We start from the raw sequence: 21,544 nt of genomic DNA on the forward strand, positions 1-21,544 counted from the left end.
GTTGCTTATATACTAAAGGATTTGTTTTTGTATAAAAGATACCACACAGTGCAAAAGTTTAACACACTGACTCAATTCCTGGAGTTTCTCTTTGCTATGACTGTTTCTCATGATTTCAAAAACTGCTACATGAACAGGCTTTACCCCATTGCTTATTCATAGGGTGTCTCTTGAGTATGTGTTATTTTATCTCTTATTAAGAGGCTTTATCCTACCAAGAAGAGACTTTATACCCTATGAGCATATACAGGGGGAGGGGGTCCCCCTCAGCCACAGTCATAGGGGAGGGGAGTAGGGGGAGAATGGGAGGGAGGGAGGAATGGGAGGATACAAGGGATGGGATAACCAATGAGATGTAATATGAATAAATTAATAAAATTTTTAAAAAGAGGCTTTATCACATGGATCACACTTGTAGGGGTTCTTCCCACTATCTGTTCTCTATGCACTGGAAGATGTCTGTGATACACAAATGCTGGGAACACGCAAAAGAAACTTGTCCTAAGTATTGCCTTTTGGTTATCAGCCTCCATTTAATCACACGGTGAAAATAAGTTAAAGTTTGCAGGCCCGAGGGAGGAAGGGGATCTCCTAATAACTGATCAGATGTTGTTATTCATATTTTGTTACCCAAAACATAATGACTGTTCTGCATCATGGCTTCTGTCTCCTAAAACATAATGACTGTCTGTTACCACAGCTTCTGTTATTCATCTTCTGTTCCCCCAAACATACTGTCTATTCCTAACCACACACACACACACACACACACACACACACACACACACACACACAAATAAATAGATATGATTGGTAGGACCGTAAAAATATATTTTGCCTCAGTTGATGTGGATCACCCACATAAAGAAAGCCTTTATCTCTAATTCTGATTGATGGAAAAATATAGCTGTAAGTTGGCACTGATAATTGTAGTTTTCAAGGATAGAATCTCTGTAACATTCTGGATCAGAGTGTGGGTGGGTATCACAATTCAACTCCCACATATGTTTTTGTGGCCCTGATCACCAGAATTGGCTTGATTACAGTACATTTTTCTCATTTTGCCATTTGCATTGGCCTGGTGTTTGGGTTGTGTTGGATCTAGGTGTACACCAAAACACAAAGTCCTTATCACATTGCCTGTGTTCATAAAATATCTCCACGGTATGCACACTTTTATGATGATGAAGACTATAGAAATGTACAAATGCCTTACCACATTAATAAATTCATAAGATTTCTTTCCAGTATGTATTCTTTTATGATAATGAAAACTATAGAAAATAACAAAGGCTTCACAATATTCCCTACACTCACAGGGTTTCTGTCCAGTATGATTTCTCTCATGACTTGGAAAATGACTGTGATGTGCCAAAGTTTACCACATTGTTTATATTCATAGGATTTCTCTCAAGTACAAGTTCTTTTACATAGTCATAGATGACCATGAGCCAGGTGTGCTGGAGCCCACCTGTAATCACAGCTCTTGGAGAGGCAGAGGCTGGTGGATCTCTGTGAGTTTGAAGATAGCCTTGGACTACAAAGTGAGTTCAGGACAGCCAAGGATACAGAGAGAAATCCTGTACTGAAAAACAAACAAACAAACAAAGACCATGGTAAGCACAGGTTTTTACTACATTAAGTCCATTCATACAGTTTCTCTCCATTATGTCTTCTTTCTTGACTTTGGAGATGACTGTGGCATGTAACGATGTTACCGCGATGATTAAATTCATAAAGCTTCTATCCAGTGTGTGTTCTTTTATGACTTCGGAGATTACTGTAACATGCAAAGGCTTTACCACACTGGTTACATTCATAGGGTTTCTCTCCAGTATGTGTTCTTTTATGTATTAGGAAATAACTGTCATGTGCAAAGGCTTTACCACATTGGTTACATTCATAGGGTTTCTCTCCAGTATGTGTTCTTTTATGTACTAGGAGATTACTGTTACGTGCAAAAGCTTTGCCACATTGATTACATTCATAAGGTTTCTCTCCAGTATGTATCCTTTTATGTACTAGGAGATTACTGTTACGTGCAAAAGCTTTACCACATTGGTTACATTTATAGAGTTTCTCTGCAGTGTGTGTGTTTTTTATGACACAGAAGAATACTCTGAAATGCAAAGGCTTTACCACATTGGTTACATTCATAGGGTTTCTCTCCAGCATGCATTTTTTAATGTTTTCGGAGACTACTATGATATGCAAAGGCTTTACCACATTGGTTACATTCATAGGGCTTGTCTCCAGTATGTGTTCTTGTATGTGTTTTGAGGCTACTGTGACAGGAAAAAGCTTTACCACACTGGTTACACTCATAGGGTTTCTCTCCAGTATGTATTCTTTCATGATATAGAAGACTACTGTGAAATGCAAAGGTTTTACCACATTGGTTACATTGAAAGGGTTTCTCTCCAGTGTGTGTTCTTTTATGACACAGAAGAATACTCTGAAATGCAAAGGCTTTACCACACTGGTTACATTCATAGTGTTTCTCTCCAGCATGTGCTCTTTTATGTTTTCGGAGACTACTGTGATAGGGAAAGGCTTTACCACATTGGTTACATTCATAGGGCTTGTCTCCAGTATGTGTTCTTTTATGTACTAGGAGATGACTGTTACGTGCAAAGGCTTTACCACATTGGTTACATATACAGGGCCTCTCTCTTGTGTGTGCTCTTTTATGTATATCGAAACTACTGTGATGTCCAATAACTTCACCATATTGAAAAGCTTCGTAAGGTTTCTCTCCAGGATGACTTCTGTCATGACTTTGAGGATGACTGTGATGTGCAAAGGCTTTATCACATAGAGTATATCCAGAGGGTTCTTCACCAGTATGACTTCCTTCATGCCTGCAAAGATAATTGGCACATGGGAAACCTTTACCACACTCATTACACTGATGAATCCTTTTATTTATGATCTAATTTTATAATTTGGTTTATTGGTAAAGAGAAATTAGCTCTTGAGCATTCACCACTTTGTCTACATTCATGGCGTTCTCATTCATTATGGGTTGCTTGTTTTTGAAAATACCTGTGATGGTAAAAGCACTTACTACATTGCTCACATTTATAGGATCCTTTTTCTATCAGAAGTTTTTCCCATATCTGAAGAGAACTTGAAGAACTCAGAGCTTTAGCATACTAATTGCATTCATAAATTTTCCTATAGTATAAACCATGATTCCTTGAAGATAACCAGGATAAAAAGAACAATTACCACATTCCTAACACTCATAGTGATTTTCTGTAGTGTGAGTTTGTGGGTATTCTAAAGGAAATCGATAAACAGATTAGTTCTTGTTGGAGTACATTGTGTGAATGCGTGTTTGTTATATTTGATTGTTGAATGCCAACCCAGTAGAGAGCTAAGTGCTACCCTAGTAGGCAGATCTTGGTATTGCTACTTCTATGGTCCATCACCAGCCTTATTCTTTGTAAACGTTTGTCATTTGTTACTCGTCTGTTGGATAAAGAAAGAGCTGATGACTAATAGCAAGGCAGGAAGTGGAGGGTAGTAATTTTGACGGGGGCGCAGCTGCAGTGGAGTTGCTGGGAAGAATAAAGTAACAACAACAACAACAACAAAAGCCTTGAGAAAGACCAGCAGGACACTGGTGAGCAGAAGGACACAAACAGGAGCAGAGAGGTAGAGACAGCCATTTGATGGGACATCGCGCCAGGCTTACTTGGGTTAAGGTAGAAAGCTGGCTTGGAATCTGCCCGGCTAAAATGTATAAGCTTTAAAATCTTAAAAAGCCTCCATGTCATTGTTTGTACTGCTGGCACATGCGAAAGTACCGCATAAATTGTGAAAGTGTATCACATTCAGAAAATCTACTCGAAGTGAAGGCTACGGTGTCTTCTAATTTTTCAGGGAGGTACATTGCTTCTTTTAATAATCCCAAGCTCACACGGCTAGAATCTATTGTGAAACATGATGTACATATTCAAAGAATAATAATATATGAAAGGTTTCTACTTTTCATTCTCACAGTTTGACATTTTATTTATCACAGACATGTGATATAGGGATTAAGGTTTCTTGACACCATTCTTGATTCTCATAAACTGCCCCTCTCTCAAAACTTAGCAATGTTACTTCAAGCGTATAAGTAACGCCAACTTCACTAGGGACTATTTGCTTATTATCCTGTTTCAGACCCACTTTCATCACCTACTCAGTGGGCACACCTCCTGCAGTCTCAGAGAGCTGGGAAACTGCACAGACTGCAGCTGTACAGCATAGTTCTACCGGGGCTTTGGTTTAAATCATGATGTCTGTTAAGCCATTGTTTCCTTGTGTTCCTTCTTAGAAGAACACCTTGCAAACCCAGATCAAACATCTGACATGGAGGTACATGTTTGGTAAGAATTTAGTAACCATCAATAAATACACTTAAAGCAGTGATTTTTTACACTTTTTTTTATAAAACTTCCAGGATACCTTACATTTTCTTCAGAGTCATATTCATATCAGTTTGCACATGAAAATTACCTCCCATGTATCCTAGAACTTTGACAATGCTCTTCAATATTATGATCTTCCCAATTGTAGCCTAAAATACAGTACCAGAAAACATATGATGTATGATTAGAAATTAGGCAAAATTTAAGTCACTATCAACAGTGAATCTGAGAAACATGTCAGATTTATTCACCTCATTCTTCCTCGTTCTCAACTGGAATTATAGAGAAGCATCAGTAACAGGGAAAGAGTTTTCCCTTTATCTTAAAAAACAAAAGAAAATTCACTGACTTACCTATAGCAGACAGATTCCAGTAGGTCTCCAGCATCACATCTTTGTAGAGATTCTTCTGAGAAGGATCCAGCAAAGCCCACTCTTCTCCAGTGAAGTTCACATGCACATCATTGTAGGTCACTGCGTTCTAAAATATCACATACATGTATACAACAGAAAGCATCATACTGACAACTCTATAAATATATACTTCATTGACAACATACCAATAAAATTTTGGTACTTCCTCCATTTATGTGGTGACATATAAATGCTAATGTAATCGCCAAGTCGTTTTAGAAGGAAGCTGAGTAATGTGGCTCACCTCTCTCATTTCTGGATCCTTTGAATAGTTTATAGCTTTGCAAAAGAAGTGTTAATCAACATACATACTGAGAGAGAGACAAGTAAACAGATCTGCTGTACTCAGCACACTTGTGAGAAATTGTATGAACAATTACTCACTATAAAAAATGATGGTGAAGTTAGGTGTATTTTCTCATACATTTAATCCCAACATCCAGGAAGCAGAGGCAAGTGTATCGCATTGAGCAGGATGCTAGCCTGGTGTAGGCAATGAGTTCTAGGAGAGTCGGGGCACATATTAAGACACTGATTCCTCTGCCAAAATTAGTCAAACAAAGAAAAAGGATAAAAAGGACCCAGATCTTTACTGAAGTTATTCCAAAAAATTATATATTCATTCTAGTTCTGTATTCATCTTACAGAAACCTTAAGTGCTTCAGATTAAACTATATCATTAATATGATCTTACTAAAAAAAAGATTGTATATTTAAATAGTTACAAATGGACAGATGAAAATATTAGCACTGTAAATATTGCTCATAAATAAGCACATACAGCATTAGAGTTGGCTCAACAGTGAAGAGCTCTTGCTGGTCTTCAAAATAACTGGGCTAAATTCCCAGTACTTACATATGAGGTTACACCTATCCATTATTCTAAGTCAGAAATTCTGAGGCCATCATCTGACTACTGTGAAGACCAGGCACACAGGAAGTACTTATTCATGCTTACAGGCAAAATACTAATAATCATTCAAAAAACTCAAAACAACCATAACAAATAGGAAGAATGTCACACACCTGAAATCATATGACTCAGAGGGCTCAGACAGTTTTAATGCCATGAAAATGTGGCACGCTGAGAAATAGAACATGTTGTGCCAAATTTCAAAATTCACGATGTGCATGAAGATCAATCCAGGAACATATAGTTGACATGTCCGAAAGCTACACTCCAGGTCCATCAAAGACAAAAGCCAGGCACGTGAGCCCACATCGAATCCCTGCAATCTAGAGTAAGATTCAGCTGGATCTTTAAGTTTGAGGCTGCCTGGTCTACATACCTACTTACCTGACAGCTAGGGTTACACAAAGCAACTTTTTCTTCAAGAATAAAACCAGCAAAATTAAATATGTATATAAAAAGAAATAAAGCATATATAACCCCCAAGAAAATAAAAGCAGTCATTAAAAGTCTCCCAACCACCAAGTGCTTTTAGTGCAAAATTTTTCCAAACATCAAACTATCCTAGGAACATTGCGAAACTTGTTCAATAAAGAAGGCCACAGTCACATTGTTATCTAAACCACACAAAGACTCAAGAAAGAAAGAAAATTTCAGACAGGTCTCCCTTATGAACATCAATTTAAAAATACTCAATAAAATTCTTGCAATCTGAATCCAAGAACACGTCAATAAAATCATCCACCAATATCAAGGAGGTTTCATCTGAGAGGTGCCAGGATTGTTCAACATATGAAAATCCATCAATGTAATCCACTATATAAACAAACAGAAAGAAAAAACCCCACAGGATTTTCTCATCAGATACTGAAAAAGCCTTTGACAAATTCCAACACCACATTCATGTTAGAAGACTTGGAAAGAAAATGCACACAAGGTGTATACATAAACACAATAAAGGCAATAAACAGCAAGCCTATAGCCAATATCCAATTAAATGGAAATAAATTTAAAGCATTCCACTAAAATCAGGGACAAGACAAGGCTGTCTACTCTCTTTGTATTTCTTAAATATAGTATTTGAAGTCCTCACTACAGAACTAAGACAACTACAGGGGATCAAGAAGATACAGAGTAGAAAGGAAGGAGCCAAATTACTACTATTCACAGATGATATGATAGTAAATATAAGTGACCAAAAAATTCTACTGTAGAACTCCTCCACATGATAAAGCGACGGATACAAAACTGGCTGAAAAAATCCAGTAGCCCTTTTGAATATCAACTATAAATGGGATGAGAAATGAATTATAGACATAAAACTCTGCACAATAGCCACAAAAAACTTAAAATTCCTGGTGTTACTCTTAAAAAGCAAGTGAAAGACTTGAATGAGTACAATCCAAGTCTCTGAAAAAGTAACTGAATAAGATATCAGAACATGGAAAGATCTCTCATGCTCATGGCTTGGTAGGAATAAGAAAGTAGAAATTGCCATCTTATCAAAAGCAATCAACAGTTTTAATGCACTTCCCACAAAAATCCCAACACAATTCCTTGCAAACATTGAAAGAAAAATCCTAACTTCATACAGAAAAACAACAAACACAGCATAGTTTAAAAAATTCTGTGTAATAAGTAACTTCTGGGGGTATCACCATCCCTGATCCCAAGCTGTATTACAGAGCAATAGTAATACAAAACAAACAAACAAACAAACAAACAAACAAACAAACACATGGTATTGACACTAAAAACAGACCAGCTGATCAATGGAGTTGAATCAAATCTACTGACATTTGATTTTTGATAAAGAAACCAAAACCATAGAATGGAAAAACGAAATCAACTTCAGCAAATGGTACTGGCCTAACTTAAAGTCTGCATGTAGTAGAAGAGAAACAGATCTGTATTTCTCACCTTTCACAAAACTCACGTCTAAGTGGATCAAAGACCTCAACATAAAACTGGAGAGTGTAAATCTAATAGAAGAGAAAGTGGGGAATAGCTTTAACTCATTGGTACAGGAGACGCCTCTCTGAACGTCACAGGCACTAAGATCAACAACTATAAATGGCCCCACAGAACTGAAAATCTCCTGGACGGCAAGGGATACTGTCAATAGGACAAAATGACAGACAGCTGACTGGAAAAGACCTTCACCAATGCTGTGTCCGACAGAGGGATAATATCCAAAATACAGAAAGAACCCAGGAAATTGGACACCAATAAATCAAATCATCCATGTAAATATTGGGGATCAGAGCTAAAAGAAAATTCTTAACAGATGAATCTCTAGTCTCCAAGAAGCTATTAAATAAATGCTTAACATCCCGAGTCATCAGGGAATTGCACATCAAAATGATGCTGATTTCCATCTTACACCTGTCAGAATGGCTAAGATCATGAACCTAAGTGACAGGACACGATGGGGGGGCAGGAAGTGGAACAAGGGCAACATGCCTCCATTTCTGGTGGGAAAGACAACTTGTACAACCATGTTGGAAATCAATCTGGAGGTTTCTCAGAAAATTGTGACTAGACATACTTAAATATCTACTTACCTAAAAAGCTATCCCACTCCTGGGCACATACACAAAATAAGCTCCGCCATAACACAAGGACACTTGCTCAACTATGTTCACAGAAATTTAATTCATAGTAGACAGAAACTAAAAAAAACACAGATGTCCCACAACTGAAGAATGGATAAAGAAAGTGTGGTACAGTTACACAGGCAATACCACTCAGCTATGAAAATGGATGGAACTAGAAAAGATGGATGGACATACAAAAGATCTTAAGAGTGAAGTAACATAGATCCAAAAGATGTGCATGGTGTGTACTTACTTATAAGTGGATATTAACCATGAATATTGAATAGCCATGGTATAATCCACAGAACCAAAGAAGCCAAGGAGATCTTAAAGGAGGATGTTTGACGTCCACTCAGAAACTAAACTAAAATAGATATCTGAAATAGATGAAGGGAAGGAACTAGGTGGGAGAGGAGAGGAGAGGTAATGGGGGGTGGGCATCAGCTGTGGGGAGAGTAGGGGAAGTGGGACCAGGAGAGAGAGCAGACATCAGTAGAAGGGTGTAAAAGTAACTTTTATTCTCCTGAATCAAACGTTGTCTAGGAGGCTTCTACCTCTTCTGATGGCCTAGGTCTAGACCTGGAAGATTCTAGCCTCTGTACAATCTAACCTAGGCCTAGAATGTTTTCAGCCTCTGAGATACACTGGTTTCTGTTGTTGTTGTTGTTGTAGTTTTGTTTTGTTGTTGTTGCTGTTTGTTTTTGTTTTCTTTGTTTTTTCCAGACAGGGTTTCTCAGTGTAGCCTTGGCTATCCTGGACTCACTTTGTAGACCAGCCTGGCCTTGAACTCACAGCGATCTCCATGCCTCTGCCTCCTGAGTGCTGGGATTAAAGGCGGGAGCCACCACACCCAGTTTGAGATAGACTGCTTAAAGAGCACAGCCTTACTCGTTCTTTCTGAGCTCTGGGCTGGCTGGTTCAACTCAGCTGTTCTGGCTCAAACTCTTCTCACAGCTGACTTACTTAATCTAGTTTCTCTCAGCCCAGAATTGCTCTGCTTAGCCTCAAACTAATTCAGCAATCTGCTCTAATCTTCTGGATTCTTCTCATTTTCTGCCTTATTCTCAGCTACCCATCTCTCTATTACTGTCATGGTAAAACTGCTTCCTCTCCCTGTAAAAGTGCCTCTTAAGTAGCTTCCCTTGGCTCTCTCTAGTGGGAGTTGGCCATATCCTATTCTACCAAATCTTCTCTGATTCATCACCTCTTCTTCCAAAAAATCATATCACTTTCAAGCCTGGGTGTTGCTTTTTTCTTTAAATTAACTTAACCTTCAGTTAGTATTAAAGGACTATATCACCATGCCTCGATACAAGCTTTCCTTTACTTGATGCTTGCTGTATAACAGGCTGTCTTTAAACTCAAATCTGTTTGCTTCTGTCTCCTGGTTTAAAGGCATGTTTTGTATTACAACTGGATCACACAGACCTAGAAGACCTTTGGATGTGATCTCTTGCCTGCTGGGTTACATACACCTAAGATAGTCTTTCCATGTGATCTCTTACGAGACCAGCCATCTTCTGAATTAACATTCTTCTGCAGAAGGGGGCATCTCTGGGAAAGGAAGGCTCCTTGAAATCTATGGGTGTGACTCTAGCTGAGACCCGTACCATCAGGGGTTAAGAGCCTGAAGTTGCCAATTACTGTAGCCAGGTGGGACTTCCAGTGGAGGGAGGCGGACACAAAACCACCCTTTAAGCCATCGACCCAAAATTTACCTTGCCTATTAAAATTATAGAGGTAAAGATGGATCAGAGATTGAAGAATTGGCAAACAAATAACTTGCTGCTCAACATAAGATCTACCCAAAGGAGAAAGAGCCAATCTCTGACACTATTAGTGATACTCAGCTATACTTGCAGACAGGTTCCTAGGATGAGTGTTTTCTGAGAGTCTTCCTCCACAGCTGATGGAAACAGATGCAGAGACCCAGAGCCAAACAATAGGCAGAGAGCAGGGAATTTGGGGGAAGGTTGGGAGAAAAGATAGAGGGATCCTTGGCAGTTTAGGACACCAAAGAAAACCTCCAGTCAACTATCTTGAGTCCATGGGGACTCACAGAAACTGAACCATAACCAAAGAGCATACATAGGCTGAACCTAGATCCCATATATACACAGACACACAGACAGACACACACACACACACACACACACACACACACACACACACACACACACACACATATAAGATATGCAGTTTGGTTGACATAAGGGTCCCCTAAGTATGGGAATAGGAGCCGTCTGGACTATGCTGTCTGACTTTGGATCTCTTTTTCCCTATCTGGGCTGCCTCCTTAGGTATCAGTGAGAAAGGATGTTCTTAGTCCTGCTGCAACTTGAGATGCCAGGAGAGATTGATAACACTTGTGGGCCTCCCCTTCACTGAGGAGAAGGAGGGCTACTTGGGGAAAGGGGGAATGATAGTGGGACTGGGAGTAGAGGAAGGACAGGTGAGGCTGTAAAGTGACTTAATTAATTAGTTCATTAATTAAAAATAAAGCTAGCAAAATAGCTTAACATTGATTACTAACTGCTTCTACTATACCTTATGTGATTTAGGGGCACAGTCTATAGTTGGGAATGCATGACAGCATGAGAAGGAAATGAACAGTTTCAAACACAACACAGTAGAAACAAAAACATAAAATTGGTTGAGTCTACAGACACTCAAATCCCATCCCCAAAAAGACATCTAGGTAAACTCCTAGGACAAAAGCTCCCCTAAGATAGCCAAAAAAGGGGAGATGAGTGTTTAAAGATATGAGGTTACCTAGAGTCTTTCTGATTTGACCAATTATATTCTGATATTGGTCATTATTGACTCACTATGAAAATGCTTTTCACTCAACTTCAATGATCCTAACAGTCTGCAAGGGGTCATACACTATTCGAGAGAACAAAGACTCTTCTGACACTCCAGAAAATCTTTTGATAGCTATATTTTCTAAAATCTGGAAACAGGTTATATACAATATACAATGGCACAGAATAAACCTTCCCATTCCAATTGAGAGGAATGTACATATAGTGAGGCAAGATTGGATGGAGACAAAAAAAAAAAAAAAAGAAAAAAAGAAAAAGTCCAGGAACTCAAACACCAAGACCCTAGCTCTGTCTCAGATACATGGGGCTTCATTTTCACAGGGTATAGATGGTCCTATGACTGCAATGTCTCATTCATCACTCAGTTTTGTTACTTTAACCCAGTATATGCACCTCTCCATGATATATTTCTCAGAGCTTAGGTGTCTCAACATCTTATGGTCTTAAAATGCAACACGGGCTACATATCCAAAGCCTGGTGAAATGAAATCTCATAGTTTCCTTACTGGGGCACTGACTCTGCAAAACATAAATAGCTGGAGCAACGCTGAACTGAAATCACAGAGACAGAACACATGACCTTGAATTTTGCATCATTCTTGTTTCAAAAACCAGTACAATGGGGCTGGAGAGATGGCTCAGAGGTGAAGAACACTGGTTGTTCTTCCAAAGGTCCTGGGTTCAATTCCCAGCAACCACATGGTGGCTCACAACCATTTATATTGGATCTGGTGCCCTCTTCTGGCCTGCAGACAGAATACTGTATCAATAATAAATAAATAATTAAAAAAAAAAAAAGTACAACAATGGGTGATCCTGCCAACTTTGGTTTCTAAACTGAGATGAAATATGCCAGCCATGGACCAGAGTTGCAGCAGGTTTTATATGAAGTGCCTTCTTTGGAATCAATTTGCCTATACTTTCCATTAATTAAAGGTGTAGCAAGAATGGATGTTACCCATCTTAGGGTTCCAATACAGAGGCAGGGCTTTCTATTTCCTGGTGATAAGCTCCTTGAAAATCCCTTCTTATCTTACAGGATATGACTGCCATCTAAAACTATCTAGTTCTGTTTTTTCTCTAAACCCACAGACTGCATTTTCATCTGCCCCACTTGTTGCTTTTTTTAGATGGTTCTGTCAGCTCACAGTCCAATATTCTGTAAGGTTAGAATAGAAATTCAACTTAGAAAATTATAGCAAAAACCATGGGCAAACATTGTTTCCTGGCTTGCTTGCTTACTTGAGCACTGTCTTATTTGCAGCCTGATCTCTTATCCAACCCAGGCACACTTGCTAAGGGATACTGCAACCCTCAGTGGAAGAGCCTCCCACATCAATCTCCAAACAATATAATCTCTCACAGACATAGCAATCAGCCATTCTAATGAGGGCATGCCTCATCATTAACATTTTTGCCTGCTTTAATTGGCTTATCTGCAGCTGAAAACTTCTTAAGCCTAGAAGCCTGCTAGCTTTGGCCTCTTGGAGTTCAGGAATAGCCCACACTGACCACGTGGACACCAAACTCAGATCAGAGATAATTTACTGGCCATTTAGCAAAGACTCACTGGTTAAGAACATAGTATGGTTTGAGAAACGACACTGTGATCCAGACCATTCACAGAGTAATTTTAAAAGATAATCAGGAGGAATCAATTTTATTTCAGGTATATTGTGTCCTACCCAGGCAAGAAGAATTAATTCTATTCCTGGTACACTGTGCCTAGGTGGATAGACAAAGCATTTGAAACTGATTCGATGGGATATAAGGTAGGGGATATTGGGGACGTTCTAGTGCCCTATTCTTTTCCTGAGAAAGGAACAATGCAGGGTAATATTGCTTAACTCCAACAGAACATACATTTATCTTTAACTCAAGCAGAACAAGCATTTATCATCTGTTGTCACTGATTCATGGTATTGTTTGGTGTTTCCTATTGGACTGTATTTCTGGTACCCTGCCAAGGAAGAATAGAATCTCCCCCAAAGAACTGCTTCTAAACTAGTTCACACCCCTTTTTTCTATGAACCTTCTTTCTCCCCTACCTTTCAATGGTAGATTAAAATGAAGATAAAAGGATTTAGGAACCCTAAATAAAGTAGGTTTTGAAAAATCTAAACCTACAATAGAGTTGGTACTGGAGCTCACAGATTAACTCCAGTTGAACAAATCTCCCACCCTGTGAGTTCCCTGTCAGCAGCAACTACAACTGATGCTTTGGGTGCTGCTGCCTTTTCCATGGCTTCAGCTTCTCAGTTTCTCCAGGAGTGTGATCGCTCATCCCAGCACTGTGGAGATTTAGCCACAGCAGCTCTGCAGTCCTGGGCTGTTGCTGTCTGGAGGTGTGGAAAGGCCAACAACACCAGCTGAAGATGGGAGAACCCTTCTCATGGAACACATGTAGGTGGCACCCAGGTGAGCAGGAGATGGAAAAAGGGGGCACCCAGGGATTGATGTAGGGGGATTCCAGGGCCAAAACTTGAAGGAGCCCTGCCTGGCTGCTGGAGATCCTCAGAAGGGGACCTGATAACTTTCTTGCAAAGTATACATAGTTCACAAAGAGTCCATGGCAGAGAAGGGTTTACCTGTTGCTTCATTCTGCATGAATAATATGAATAGAAAAATGCTTCAGCTAACTGCTATGAAAATGTTTACCCACCGATCTGGTCTGTTTCCATTCACATGCGAGAGTTAATACATGCTGGGAAAGTACATCATGCTGGGAAATGACAGACATTATAGCCTGTCCTGCTTCACCCTACACTGTAAACATAAACTGTGCATCCTGTTCTGTTCTGAATACTGAAGCCATAATCCACATGAAAATCTTATTCCTGATATAGAAATGGACCGTTCACAAATTGGCTAAAATGAATTATTTTAAAACTCTGCCGTGGTACACTCCTTTAATTAAAGAACTTAGGAAGTTTAGTCAAGAAGAAAGCAAGGCCATTTCTCTGGGAAACAGACAGCCCTCAAGGCCCCTCTGAATTAGCATAGCTTTATTGGAGAGACTTTTCTCCAAGATATTAGATGCAGCTGTGCTAGAATTAATATGCCTTGTCACACAGACATCATAATACAAACAAATAAAAAATTAAGTAATAAAATATCTTTGTAGGGACCGCTAAAAATAGATTTTGCATTCTACATGCTGCTGCCATTAAATTTCTTTAAATTTAGTCCCCAGGTTATGTTTTGAACTATTTAAATATGAATTGGAGACAGCAAGCCTACCCATTTAAGACATTTACCCAGCAATGATAGTGCCAGAAGTATTTCTTAAGGACACCAGTGCTTTCAAACATCAGTGACAGAGTCCTAAGTGGAAGGTCCCAGAGGATGAGAAAGAAAGGAGAAGTAGAAGATAGAAAGTAGAAAAGCCGAGGTGAGGAGGTTTTGCACAAGCTATGTCTTCTCTCTAGTAAGGTTTGTAAGAATTGCATCTTGTATACCGCTCACAGGGGGAAATGAAATAAAAGGGAGATGTTTATGAAGTCAAGTGAAGCTTAATACAATGAGACAAACTCGAGAGGAGAGAGAGGATCTTACACCTAAACGTTAAATGCTAAGGGCAGAACTTGTAGCAGATCCTACAGATTTTAAGGCATCCTTCCTAGAACATTTCTATACACCAGCCCAAGCTCCAAAAGAGTTGCCAAATGCAGCCCCATAGGAAGTTACTCAGTGGCCATGTTCAGGTCCAGGTCCAGGAAGGCACTAGGGTCACATAGGACCCCAAAGGTGGCCTCATCTGGCCTTTGCTTATCACATAACCCCAGGGAGGACCCACCACATCAGCTCCTGCAGCTACCCTTTCTGATCCTCCCCATTGTGGGTGTTCAGTTGGCATCTGCAGTTGCCCTCCCCCTCCCCTACATGCTCTGTTAAATCCCTCTTCTTTCTCCAAGCCTGCTCCCTGCAAGGAAAGCCTCTGCACATTCTTAGCATTCCTTGAGAAGCTCCAACCCCCACCCCTGGGGCCAAGGGCTTCCCTAGGACAGCAGGTGGCAGATAGTTCATCTTCCTTCACCTATAATCCTTGTTGCCAAAGTTGGGGGGTGGGGAGCGATTTCCTCTGGCCTTGTTGCCTGAGGCTACTGACCTAGCCCAGGAGTTTCAGTTCCCAAGTACTCTTGCCCTTTTATGTTCAATTGGCTTCCACTAGCTTATTTCACCTGTGCAGATAACCCATCAGTCAGCAGACACAGGAGGCTGTGCTAAGCACAAGCAGTGAGTCCTCCCCGGGTTAGTTGGGAAGACAGATGTTAAGGCCATTGGAGGACAGTGCTAGGGAAATGCAAGTCTCTACAGCTCTGGAAAAAGTTTGGCCCAGGGTAGGAAGCTTGGGCCAGCAACCACGATTCTGTGCCCCTCCCCAGCATGCTAACCTGGAGAAGTGTATATGTCACTCAAGACGAAGTGGCCAATCATGGCCTCCAGTCAGAGACACGCCCCAGGTCAGCCGGGGAGGAGGGTTCTTCCGGGAGCCTTGCTGAAGAGTCAGTTCTGTGGCTGTGCAGGCTTGGGTAATTCCGCGTGGTGTGCACTGACCTCTGCTGCTGGGTGTTGTGGAGAAGCTCAGGCAAGTTCCGAAGTCCCGACATGGTGAGTGGAGGGTCACTGCCCAGAAGTGGGAGGAGCAGGCTGCTGTGGAGAGCTAGCTGGAGTGGTGGGGCTGTGTGGGAAGACAGAGCAGTAGGCTACTGGAGAATAAGCACATGTGCTACCGAAATGCCAATCTCTGCAGATCTGGAAATGGACTGGAAACCTGAGCCATGAACTATTCTCCGGTGTCTTCCGGACACTGTAATTTTAAGGGAGGTGCTCATGTCTCTGGAGACTCACCGGCTAATCAGAGCCTCCAGGTGGACAGGCCAGTATTAAGATGAGGCTCTGTCTTCTGGCTGCCATACACAGGTGCAGCTCTTTAGCTGAGCTTTCTTTAATGGTTCTGTGTGATGTGCTTTGAGCACTGCTGCTGAGTGCTGTGAGAGAAGCTCAGGCAAGGTCCGAAATGACAAAGTGGTGAGCTCAGGGTCACTGCTGACTGATGGGTTATCTCCACAGGTGAAATAAGCCAGTGGAAGCCAGATTGAACATAAAGGGCAAGTTTACTTGGGAACTGAAACTCCTGGGCTAGTTCAGTAGCCTCAGGGGCCTAGGCCAGAGGAAATCGGGTCTCACCTCCCAAGTATGGCAACAAGGATTGCAGGTGAAGGAAGATGAACTATCTGCGACCTGCTGTACTAGGGAAGCCCTTGGCCCCAGGGGTGGGGCTTGGAGCATCTCCAGGAATGCTAAGAATGTGCAGAGGCTTTCTTGCAGTGGGCAGGGTTGGAGAAAGAAGTGGGTTTGAACAGAGCATGTGGGGGAGGGGGAGGGCAACTGCAGATGCCAACTGAACACCCACAATGGGGAGGATCAGAAAGGGGAGCTGCAGAACCTCCCTGGGGTTGTGTGTTAAGCAAAGGCCAGATGCAGTGTCTTTTGGATTCCCATGTGACCCTAGTACCTCCCTGTAACTGGACCTGGACCTGGACCTGGCCACTACATATCTTCCTGTGGGGCTGCATTTGGGCAATTCTTTTGGAGCTTGGGATGGTGTATAGAAAAGTTCTAGGAAGGATGTCAACCTTGGAAAGCCTTAATTTCTGTAGGATCTTCTACAAGTTCTGCCCTTAGCATTTAACATTTAGGTGTAAGATCCATTTGGAGTTAATTTTGTGGAGGTTGTAAAAGGCATCTCATGCGTTGGTTAGCAATCCAGGGTTAAGCTTTGATGGAGAAAAGTAGAATTGATGATGTGAAGGATGCACCCATTCTTAGAAATGGTACCAACTGCAAGTAGAATTTAGCTGAGGGAGGTCTGCCTCCAACACACCCCACAGATGAACAGTATGCTAACCTGGTCTGTTAGAAGTTAGGAAGCTAGGAGACACCTGTTTGTTCACTAGGATTGTCCAGACAGTTGGCTCCAAACCATGGCAGAGGAAACACCCTGTACTACTCCCATCCTCCTATCAAAGAAGAGGCCTCTCACAAGCTGCTCAAGTATTGAGAATAAAATAAAGCTCTTTCTCTAAGCATGGGATAATGTTTGGGAGAGTTGTTAAGGGTTTGTGCCAGTGATTTGTGTGTGTGTGCACGGGGTATGTTCAGAACCTCAAAACCCAACTCTCCTCACTTCCTAAACCTATGGTTAGCAGTATGAAGGCCACTGTGAGCTTGGTCAGTACTGTTCTTGAGATACCCTTTGTTCCCCCTGTCCAACATTGTTTTATTAGAGTCCTCTGGAGTTTGTCTCATTGTGTGAAGCTTCACTTGACTTCATAAACATCTCCCTTTTATCTCATTTCCCCCTGTGAGAGGTATACAAGGTGCAATTCTTACAAACCTTACTAGACATAAGACATAGCTTGTGCAAAACCTCCTCACCTCAGCTTTTGTACTTTCTATCTTCTACTTCTCCTTTCTTTCTCATCCTCTGGGCCTTCCACTTAGGACTCTGTCACTGATGTTGAAAGCACTGGGGTCCTTAAGAAATATTTTTGGCAACATCAGTGGTAGGTAAATGTCTTCAGTGGCTAGGCTTGCTGTGTCCAGTCCATATTTAAATTGTTGGAAACATAACCTGGGGGCTAAATTTAAAGAAACTTAATGGTAGCAGCATGTATGATGTAAAATCTGCTTTTAGCTGTCATTACAGAGATTTTTTATTAGTTAATTTTGTATTTGTGTGTACTGTGATGTCTGTGTGAGATGGCATATTAATTCTAGCACGGCTGCATCTAATGTCTTTGAGAAAACTCTTTCTGATAAAGCTATGCTAACTCAGGGGGCCTTGATGTCTGCCTGTTGCGTCCCAGAGAAATGGCCTTGCTTTCTTCTTGACTAAACTTCTTAAGTTCTTTAATTAAAGGACTGTGCCACAGCAGTGTTTTAAACTAACTCATTTTAGTTATGTACTTATATGCCCATTTCCCTATCAGAAATAAGGCTTTTCATGTGGGTCATGCTGCTGCCTTGAGATCAGAACAGGATGCACAGTTTACGTTCACGCTGCAGGGTGAAGCAGGACAGGCCATAACTAGCTCACAGACTAATGTTTAGGGCAGTCAGCTGGGAGAGCCAATACTATGAAGAAAGACCTGGTTGAGGCAAGGTGAGTGATGATGTCATCTCCCAGCATGGATTAACTCATGCATGTGAATGGAAACAGACCAGATCGGTGGGTAAACTTTTTAATATCATTTAGCTGGAGCATTTTTCTGTTCATATTATTCATGCAGATTCAAGCAACAGGTAAACCCTTCTCTGCCATGGACTCTTTGTGAACTCTGTATACTTTCCACGAAAGTAATCAGGTCCCCTTCTGAGGATCTGCAGCACCCAGGCAGGGCTGTTTCAAGTTTTGGCCCTGGAATCCTCCTATATCATTCCCTGGGTGCCCCCTTTTTACATCTTCTGCTCACCTGGGTGCCACCTACATGTGTTCCATGAGAAGGGTTCTCAGATCTTCCACTTGCGGTGTTCGCCTTTCCACACCTCCAGACAGCAACAGCCCAGGACTGCAGAGCTGCTGTGGCTAAATCTCCACAGTGCTGGGATGAGCGATCACACTCCTGGAGAAACTGAGAAGCTGAAGCCATGGAAAAGGCAGCAGCACCCAAAGCATCAGTTGTAGTTGCTGCTGACAGGGAACTCACAGGGTGGGAGATTTGTTCAACTGGAGCTACTCTGTGTGCTCCAGTGCCAACTCTATTGTAGGTTTAGATTTTTCAAAACCTACTTTATTTAGGGTTCCTAAATCCCTTAATCTTCCTTTTAATCTACCAACCAGAGGGAGTGGAGAAAGAAGGTTCATAGAAAAGAGGGTGTGAACTAGTTTAGAAGTAGTTATTTGGGGAGATTCTATTCTTCCTGGCAGGATACCAGAAGTGCAGTCCAATAGGAAGCACCAAACAATACCAAGAATCAGGGACAGTGACACAATCCACCAGAGCCAGCAAGTCTCCAGCTAATAGGTATGAGTCAGCAGAACTGGCCAGAATCAGCCAGAATAGCACAAGAAGTTGTGGCAAGAGGCTCTCTATGGAGTGAAGACTATTGTGCACACTTCAACACTTGCTGTTTCCATTCAGTACTTGCTGCCTAGTTCAATACTTGCTGCTTAGAATAGAACAACAGAGGATGAATGCTTGTTCTGCTTGAGTTAAAGATAAATGTATGTTCTGTTGGAGCTAAGCAATATTACCCTGCATTGTTCCTCTCTCAGAAGAGTAGAGCACTAGAACGTCCCCAATATCCCCTACCTTATATCCCATCGAATCAGTTTCAAATGCTTTGTCTATCCACCTAGGCACAGTGTACCAGGAATATAATTAATTCTTTTTGGCTGAGTTTGATACAATACACCTGAAGTAAAATTGATTCTTCCTGATTATCTTTTTTAATTGCTCTGTGAATGGCTCTGGGTCACAGTCCCCTTTTTCAAACCTGTCATATTTTCTCGAGCAGTCAGTCTTTGTTAAATGACCAGTAAATTTTCTCTTCCCTGAGTTTGGTGTCCAAGTGGTCAGTGTGGGCTATTCCTGAACCCCCAGAGGCCAAAGCTAGCAGGCTTCTGGCTTAAGAAGCTTTCAGCTGCAGATAAGCCAATTAAAACAGGCAAAAATGTTAATGATGAGGCATGCCCTCATCAGAGTGGCTGATTGCTATGCCTGTGAGAGATTATATTGATTGGAGATTGATGTGGGAGGCTCTTCCACTGACGGTTGCCCTATCCCTTAGCAAGTGTGCCTGGGTTGGATAAGAGATCAGGCTGCAAATAAGAGAGTGCTCAAGTAAGCAAGCAAGCCAGGAACAATGTTTGCCCATGGTTTTTGCTATAATTTTCTAGGTTGAGTTTCTATTCTAACCTTACAAAATGTTGGACTGTGAGCTGACAGAACCATCTGAAAAAGCAATAAGTGGTGCAGAAGAAAATGCAGTCTGTGAGTTTAGAGAAAAAACAGAACTAGGTAGTTTTAGATGGCAGTCAAATCCTGAAAGAAACGAATGGATTTTTCAAGGAGCTTATCACCAGTAAAGAGAAAGCATTGCCTGTGCATTGGAAGCCTAAGATGGGTAACATCCTTTCTTGCTACACCTTAAATTAATGGAAAGTATAGGCAAATTGATTCCAAAGAAGGTACTTCGTATAAAACCTCCTGCAATTCTGATCCTTGGCTGGTATATTTCATCTCAGTTTAGAAACCAAAGTTGGCAGTATCACCCATTGTTGTACTTGTTTTAAACCAAGAAAGATGCACAATGCAAGGTCATGTATTCTGTCTCTGTGAATTTAGTTCAACGTTGCTGCAGCTATTTATGTTTTACAGAGACAGTAAGGAAACTATGAGCTCTCATTTCACCAGGCATTGGATATGTAGCCCAAGGTGCATTTTGAGACCATAAGATGTTGAGATACCTAAGCTTGAGAAATATATCATGTAGAGATTCATATACTAAGTTAAAGTAAAAGCTAGGCGTGGTGGCACACGCCTTTAATCCCAGCACTCAGGAGGCAGAGGCAGGCGGATTTGTGTGAGTCGAGGCCAGCCTGGTCTACAAAGTGAGTCCAGGATGGCCAAGGCTACACAAAGAAACCCTGTCTCAAAAAACCAAAAATAAAATAAAATAAAATAAAATAAAGTAACAAAACTGAGTAATGAATGAGAAATTGTAGTCATAGGGTTATCTGTAACCTTTGAAACTGGCCCCATGTCTGAGACAGAGTTAGGGTACTTGCTGTTTGCCCTGCTGGTGTTTTTGTTTTCTTTTGCTTTGTTCTGTTTTTCCTTTTTCTTTTTTTCTTTCTTTTTTTTTTTTTTTTTTTTTTTTTTTTTGGCCTTCATCCAGGCTTTCCTCACTATATATACATTTCTTTCAATTGGAATGGGAAGGTTTATTCTGTGCCATTGTATATTGTGTAAAGATATAACTTGTTTCCAGATTTTAGAAAATATAGCTATGAAAAGATTTTCTGCAGTGTCAGAAGAGGCTTTGTTCTCTTTAATACTCTATGAGCAGTTGCAGACCATTAGGATCATTCAAGTTGATTAAAATGCATTTTCACTGTGAGTCAATAATGACCAATATCAGAATATAATTGGTCAAATCAGAAAGACTCTATGTAGCGTCATTTCTTTAAACACTTATCTCCACTTTTTTTTTTTTTTTTTTTTTTTGGCTTTCTTAAGGGAGTTTTTGTACTAAGCGTTTACCTAGATGTCTTTTTGGTGCTGGGATTTGAGTGTCTGTAGACTCAACTCATTTTATGTTTTTCTTTCTCCTGTGTTGTGTTTGAAACTGTTTGTTCAGCTTTCTTCTC

The 21,544-nt window shown here is 40.9% G+C and overlaps 2 protein-coding genes across 2 annotated transcripts in view; both read right to left on the bottom strand.

The window, feature by feature from the left end:
- Nucleotides 1–1,743: 1,743 nt before the first annotated feature.
- Nucleotides 1,744–21,544, bottom strand: part of LOC127203988 (zinc finger protein 721-like) — a 1,570,727-nt gene continuing 1,550,926 nt past the window's right edge. Inside the window, 2 exon segments of the mRNA XM_051162938.1 lie at nt 1,744–2,094; nt 2,096–2,693. Coding sequence (XP_051018895.1) covers nt 1,744–2,094; nt 2,096–2,693 — 949 coding nt within the window.
- LOC127202948 (zinc finger protein 431-like) lies at nt 4,506–18,821 on the bottom strand. Its single transcript, XM_051161787.1, has 3 exons — nt 18,645–18,821; nt 4,775–4,901; nt 4,506–4,570 (listed from the first exon to the last, which is right to left on the bottom strand). Exons 1-3 carry the CDS (start codon nt 18,819–18,821, stop codon nt 4,506–4,508), a joined length of 369 nt encoding a protein of 122 aa, XP_051017744.1.

The sequence above is a fragment of the Acomys russatus genome, chromosome 19 (assembly GCF_903995435.1).
Source record: "Acomys russatus chromosome 19, mAcoRus1.1, whole genome shotgun sequence".
Classification (NCBI taxonomy): Eukaryota; Metazoa; Chordata; class Mammalia; order Rodentia; family Muridae; genus Acomys; species Acomys russatus.

What these genes read in the sequence shown, in the direction of transcription:
- LOC127202948 (XM_051161787.1), bottom strand. Translation starts at nt 18,821, where the DNA reads ATGGCTTCAGCTTCTCAGTTTCTCCAGGAGTGTGATCGCTCATCCCAG. An exon ending in CACATGTAGGTGGCACCCAG is followed by an intron (nt 4,902 to 18,644) that starts GTGAGCAGAAGA and finishes GTGATATTTTAG; the next exon opens with AACGCAGTGACCTACAATGA. An exon ending in CTGGAATCTGTCTGCTATAG is followed by an intron (nt 4,571 to 4,774) that starts GTAAGTCAGTGA and finishes ACTGTATTTTAG; the next exon opens with GCTACAATTGGGAAGATCAT.